Consider the following 7,040-nt stretch of genomic DNA (forward strand, 5'->3'; position numbering starts at 1 on the left):
AATCACATCTCAGGCAGAGCTGGAAGTTCAGAGACAGACAGACAGACAGAGCAGTCTGCTGGGATCCAGAGGAGGACACTGAAGTCAGAGACGCCAAACAAGACTGAGTGAGGACCCCAGGCGACAGCTTCTAAGAGAACATCCAGATTCCGCTATCTGCTGAAGGAGACCAGGGTCCAGGAACAAAGCTGGGTGAGCCCCCTATCGTGGTCCGTGACCCTCAGCTCACCCTCAGCGCCTGACGCTCCCTGACCCCTCACCTTTCTGTCCTTCCGTATCACAGCTATGGCTATGGGCTGCCTGCTGGTGCTGATGATTATGGCGCTGACCAGGGCAGGAGCGGTTCCTGGCCCCAAGCCCCTCGGGGTCCTCCCGGATGCAAGGGGCTGCCACTTGGCCCAGTTCCAGTCTCTGTCCCCGCAAGAGCTGCAGGCCTTCAGGAGGGCCAAGGACACCTTTGTGAGTCTCCCCACTGCCCCGCCTGCTGTGGGCTAACCTCCCCACCCTGCCTCTCTGGGTTACCGTGCTCCCCTCCCGCAAAGGGGGACCTGCGCCCTCCCCTCGCGCTACCTCCGCCAGTCCCGCAGAGGCAGACTCACCCCTCCCATGGTGGAGGTGCCTCTATCACCCTTTTGCAAGTTAGCCTCAGCTCCTCCTGCTGTTAGCATCGTCCAATCCTACTGGAGTGTTCTCCCCTCTGTCCCTCCTGCTGGGGGCTGACCTCTGCCTTTGCTTTCCAGGAAGAGTCGCTCTCCCTGAAGACCCGGAGCTGCCGCCCCCGCCTCTTCCCCAGGACCTGGGACCTGCAGCAGCTGCAGGTGAGGGGACAGTCAGGCCACCCCTGCCCTCCCCTGGCCCTGCTCCTCTGGCTCCTTAGGCTGCCCCTTCTTCTCACGTGTCCGTCTCTCCTCCCCTCCCCACCAGCACCACACACCGCTTCCCCTCCCTGAGCACACTGGCTGTGCCCTCTCACCTGTCCCCTGACTGTCACCTTTGCCTGTCCCTGCCTCAGTCCACCCCACCTGTCCTCTCTCGTGCGCAACTCTCATCTGTCTCTGTCTCCCATCCTCAGGTGTGGGAGCGCCCCGTGGCCTTGGAGGCTGAGGTGGCCTTGACCCTGAAGGTCCTGGAGACCATGGCTGACAGGTCCCAGGGGGGCATCCTGGACCAGCCCCTTCACACGCTGCGCCACATCCACTCCGAGCTCCAGGCCTGTGTGAGTGCTTGGGGGGGAGTGGGGGAGGCACCCAGGCCCTGTCTGCGCTCTGACCACCTGAACGTCCCCCTCCGTCCCAGGCCCTGCCTCACACACCACCATCCTCTGCCCACAGGTCGAGGCTCAGGCCCCAGCAGGGCCCCAGCCCCGAGGCCGCCTCCACCACCGGCTGCACCGGCTCCAAGAGGCCCCAAAGAAGGTGGGTGACCAGGGAGTGAGCAGTATCTGGGGACAACTGGGAGCCCAGATGACAGGCAGCCCCTGACCCAGCCCTTCCTCCCCCACAGGAGTCCCTCAGCTGCCTGGAAGCCGCTGTCATGTTCAACCTCTTCCGCCTCCTCACCCGGGACCTGAAATGTGTGGCCAGTGGAGACCTGTGTGTGTGAGCCCCGAGACCCACCTGCACCCTGTCCTGACATCTTAGATATTATTTATGCATCAACCACTTTTCTTAATATATTGCCACCCAGTCATTATTTATGTATTTATGTGCATGGATTCTTAAATGTGGACCCACTAAAATGTTTATTTTTCTACTTTGTATAAAAATTGCACAAATAAAAAAATGAGGAAACAATGCTCCTTGTGGTGTGGGACTGTGGGTTTGTGTGGACTAAATTTTTAGGTTTTTTTGTTTTGGGGGTTTTTGTTTTTGTTTTGCTGATGTAACCAATTATCGCAAACTTAGCATCTCCAAGTAAGACAGATCTCACATTTCTGCAGGTGAGAAATCCAGGTGGGCTCAAGCGTTTCTCTGCTGTGGGTCTCACAAGGCTGAACAAAGTGTTGCTGGCTGGATTCTTATGGTGGGGGGGAGGGGCTCTGGGAAGAACCTGTTTCCAAGCCCATTCAAGTTGTTGGCAGAATCGGTTCCTTGTGGTTGTAAGACCGAGGTCCCCGTTCCCTTGTGACGTTGTGAGCATCTATCCTTGGCTCTTGGTAGCCTCTTTCTGGTCTTGACGCATGGGACCCTACATCTCCGAGCCAGCAACAGCATGGGAAGTCCTTCTCACGTTTGGAATGTCTCTGACTTCCCCCTTCTGGCACATTTCTACTTGCAGCCCAAGAAAGTTCTCTGCTCTTCCGGACTCAGTGTTTAGATTGGACCCACTAGGATAATCCAGGGTAATTTCCGTATTTTAAAGTCCACAAACCCTAATCACATCCACAAAACCCCTTTGCCACGTAACATAAGTAATCACAGATTCCAGGGCTTGGGGTGGGCATCTGTGGGGGGCCAGTATGCAGCCTACCGCAGTAGATGTGTGATTGTGTGCATGTGTGTTCTCTCTGAGGGCATGTGAATGGATCACTTCGATGCATTCTATTATAAAATTATATTCACTAAAATGCCTTCATAAGAAGAACATTTGTCATCATACCCGAGAAGTCCAGAACAGCAGGGTCCCGTATGGTCCACGGGCTACACATCGCTAGTGAAGCCCTTGATACGAAGCTAGTATAAGCTGAGCTGGGCTCAAAGTACACTGCAGAAATTGAGGGATTTTTATTTAAAAATTTTTTTTCAGATGGTGCCTGCCAAGTTTCTCCGCTGTAAAGTGACTATTTCCTCTTTGTAACAAGTGAGTATGGGGGGAGACTTGAAAACTAGGTAAATGTAAATGCATATTCCTTCTCAAACTCCAGCCTGTTCATATTAGCATGCACTGATGGTGTTCGCCTGGTTGTTACTGTCAGGACAGTTACCAACCAGTGATTCTCTTTCTACATTTTTTAGCTGGCATTCTACTGTCAGGAAGGGCTTTTCTCTTCTCCCTCATTTATGTATTTACCGATTAATTTCTATCAGCATGGACTCATGGTTTATTTTATTCAGTGGATTGTAATTCCTTAGTCTCATTTATTTCGCTGTTCCAGTTGTCCCCAATCAGGTCAATGGGAACACTTTCAAGAGGGCACCTATGTCCTTTTGTGTGTCCCCATCATTCTCTGAGCACCACCTTGCTTTCTGGAATATGATTTAAAATATATATATATTTATTTATGTTAGGGGGAGGGGCAGAGAGAGAGAGAGAGGGAGAGAAGCAGACTCCTGCTGAGTGCAGAGCCTAACATGGGGCTCGATTTCATGACCCTGAGATCATGCCTGAGATGAAATCAAGAGTCGGATGCCTAACTGACTGAGCCATCCAGGTGCCCCTGGAATTAGATTTTTAGTAAATTTTGCCCTGCCCCAGTTCTGTAAAGAGCCATTTCTCCAAGAAGATCTGGTTACTTTCAGTGGAGAACAGTATTTAGAGACCAGGATGTAAGTACTAGGTGGGCTCATTGCTACAGGAATACCATTGTCTCTATTCTTTCTGAGAACAGAGCTAGGGAGTAGATGGATGTATGTACAAAATTTTTGTTTACTGTAAAAGGCTAAAATCTCAGTAATAATTTTTGTATTGATTATCTGTTGAAATTATATTTCAGATATATTCTTTATCATTTCATATATTTTGTATATTTATTGATCATATATTATTTCATATATTTCTTTTTACTTTTTAAATGTGGCTACTTGAATTTAAAATTACATATGTGGCTCACATAACACTTGTATTGAACAGTGCTGGTTTCAAGAGTGTGATGTCATAGTGGTTCTAGGCTCTTTCCACCTGGCTACTCCTCTATCCTCAGTGTATCAGTACTGTCTCCCCTCATGATCATAAAATGGCTGCCACAGATCCAGCCATCACACAATCACCTAATTGGCCAAAAAGCAGAAATGGCAAAGACTCCAGCTAGCTGTATTTATATTTATTCTCTCTTTCTCCCTTTACTTAGAGAACCCCCAAGTTTTACGTGAATTCAAGAGTGCTCTACCAAAGACAACATTTCCCAGCCTCCCCTGCACCTGAGGCAGCTGGGTATTGCCCAATGCATGCAAGTGAAAGTGATCTGAGCACCTTATGAGTCAGGAAATGGCAATGCCTGTCTCTTCTCCTTTCTCCTTTCCTGCTGAATGACAGGAATGAGAGTAGTCAACTTATTTTGTCTAAAATTTTCCAGGATATTTTCAGTGGCTATAGAATTCTGTGTTGACAGCCTTTTTCTCTTTCAGCACATTAAAGATTCAGGGTCAGTTATATATAGACTTAGATCCTTTCTTTCTGGAGCTCCCTCCATATTGAGATATCCTTTCTCACTTTCTAACTGCTCTGGAAGTCCCAAACTCTGGTGTCTGGTGTCCAAACTCAGGTCAAGGACTACGGTTTTCTACTTGAGTTCTAGCTGTCCCTTGCCACATGGACAGAGAGGCATCCCCAGGTGAAAAGCCCTATGAACTTAGATCTCACACAGTACATTTGAAGGTTGAATCCTCTCCAGTTTCTACCTGCTTCTGGTTTCTCTCCAGTGCCTCCAAATAATTGTTTTTAATTTTTAAAATTTTTTATTTGGGAGGGCAGAGGGAGAGAGAGAATCCTAAGCAGGCCCCACGCCCAGCACAGAGCCCAACATGGGGCTCAATCTCACGACCCTGAGGGATCTACCCCAGCTAAAATCAAGAGTCAGACACCTAACTGACTGAGCCACCCAGGTGCCCCTAAGTAGTTGTTTTTTTCTATTTTTAAGAAAGATTTATTTATTTTAGAGAGAGAGAGAGAGTGGGAAGGAACAGCAGAGGGAGAGAGAGTCCCAAGCAGACTCCTCGCTGAACACAGAGCCTGACACGGGGCTTGATCTTGCAACCCTGAGTTCGTGACCCCGAGATCACAACCCGAAGATCACAACCCCGAGATCACGAGCCAAAGCCAAGGGTCAGATACTTAACTGAGAGCACCACCCAGGCACCCTTAAATAGTTGTTTTTTTAAAAATCATTTTGTCCAGAGTTGCTGATGGTTTTGTCTAGAGTTGGTAATTGTTGTCTGTGCAGAAGGTAGTCAGTACCCTCTGACATGCCCCTGTACCACCCTTCTCCCTCTCTTGTTCCCCCTCAAGTGAATGATTGCACTTGGGCTCTCTCCTGTGGCTGCAGACACATGTCAGCTGGGATTTGATGGATTCAAAGGTTTGACTGAGTTGGATGCCATTGTTGGCTCACTCATATGGCTGGCTGTGAGCTCAGCCGGGAGTGTTGACCAGAGCGTCTGCAAGTGACTTCTCCAAATGACTCAGATTTCTCCCAGCACTGCAGTCCCTGAGCAGCTGAACTTCTTACAAGAGAGTTGGCTGCCCTCCAAGCAGTGTTTAAGGGACAGGAAGTGAAAGCTGAAGGCTAGTTAAGGACTATGTCCACAAATGACACTATATTCTATTGGTCCCAGCAATCTCAGGCCCTGTCCAGATTGGAGGGGATGGTGAAAAATAAAACTCACTCTTGATGGTGGAATAGCAATGTCACATTGCAGTAGAGCATGTGGGATAGAGATATTGCTGGGAAATACAATTTGACCACAATAGACACAATCCTGAGTTATTCCCCCCCCCACAATACTCTAAGAATGTACGATGCTGTGTGATTGAATGTGAGTGTCTGTCCAGGGTCTATGGCTGTCCAGTGCCCAGAGGAGTAAAAAAAAATCCAGGCACCTCCAGAGGCTTTATCTAACACTAGTGTTAGGGGATAGATTGATTGGCATCACTCTCCATGGTCCTGAATCTGTGTGATTTCTCCCTGCCCAAAGCCATGCAGGAGAATGGTCCAACTCTACCAATGCACACATATTGTGTGTTCTTTGTTTTGTCAATATTGACAAAAACTGAAGTATGATAATAGAAAAAAGGGAACAATTCTGTTTTATAACAATAGCAAAAAGTTAGTGAAAGATCACAGTGGATCCAGTCATATTCTAAGAGCTGCCCAAGGGAAAGTTCTTATATTCACACAATAATCCTATGTTGTTGGGGGCACCAGGGCGGCTTAGTCGATTGGGCATCTGCCTTCAGCTCAGGCCATGATCCCAGGGTCCTGGGATTGAGCCCTGTGTCAGGCTCCCTGCTCAGCGGGGAGCCTGCTTCTCCCTCTCCCTCTGCCTGCCACTCCCCCCTGCTTGTGCTCTCTCTCTTTGTCAAATAAATGGATAAAATCTTTTTAAAAATCTACTTATAAAAAAAATAATCCTATGTTTTAGGTACTATTCTCAGCACACATTTTTAAGTCCAGAAAAGGTGAGGAACTGAGAGGTAAATCACCCACTCCATGTTACACAGCTAATAAGTTAGGATTTGAAACAAATTATTCTTGACAGAGTCCATACTCTTTTTTTTTTTTTTTGATGTTGATCCCTCTCGTTGTTCATTGGTCTCTTGACAGAAGAGCAGTCACTGGTTGACAAGCAGAACTTAAGGTTCAGTGAGATTCTTGCTGTGTTTCAGGTGGAAAGGACCCCTCACTGGGAACCAGGGCTTCTTAATCTGCAGAGCCTAAATTTTTCTGGTAGGAATCACCACTTTCTAAGGTAGGTCAGTGAAAATGATGGTAAGCAATGCTATTTTGTCATTCACTCCTTGGTTCCCACTGGGGACCCAACACCATTTGCTAATGGTTGATTTAAGACATATACTGCATACTTTGTAATGGTTGTACTTCCTTTGTTATGAAGTCCTTTGATCCATGGTGCTGATATGCAGGATCCCATGTTGGTGGATCCAAGTTCTGAAATCCCTCAGATGGTAGTTCTTGCTGAGGCCTTGAGGTCAGAAGAGGCAAACCCTTGGCTGGGTTATCCCAGTCAAGATGAATCACTGCCCCATCCAGGTTGGAAGAGATCCAATGTAGTCAACTTGCCACCGGTGGCAGGTTGGTCTTCTCAGTGAATGGTGCTTCTGGCTAGCAGGCTTGACATTTGGCGGCGGCATCATCCAGATCAGTTTTG

General features: G+C 48.1%; 1 protein-coding gene across 1 annotated transcript; it reads left to right on the forward strand.

Moving 5' to 3' along the window:
* Positions 1–285: 285 nt before the first annotated feature.
* On the forward strand, positions 286–1,602 carry LOC110590306 (interferon lambda-3-like). Its single transcript, XM_021701084.1, has 5 exons — positions 286–459; positions 741–818; positions 1,073–1,216; positions 1,332–1,415; positions 1,504–1,602. Exons 1-5 carry the CDS (start codon positions 286–288, stop codon positions 1,600–1,602), a joined length of 579 nt encoding a protein of 192 aa, XP_021556759.1.
* The last annotated feature ends 5,438 nt before the right edge of the window (positions 1,603–7,040 follow it).

Source organism: Neomonachus schauinslandi, chromosome 16, assembly GCF_002201575.2.
Source record: "Neomonachus schauinslandi chromosome 16, ASM220157v2, whole genome shotgun sequence".
NCBI classification, from domain to species: Eukaryota; Metazoa; Chordata; class Mammalia; order Carnivora; family Phocidae; genus Neomonachus; species Neomonachus schauinslandi.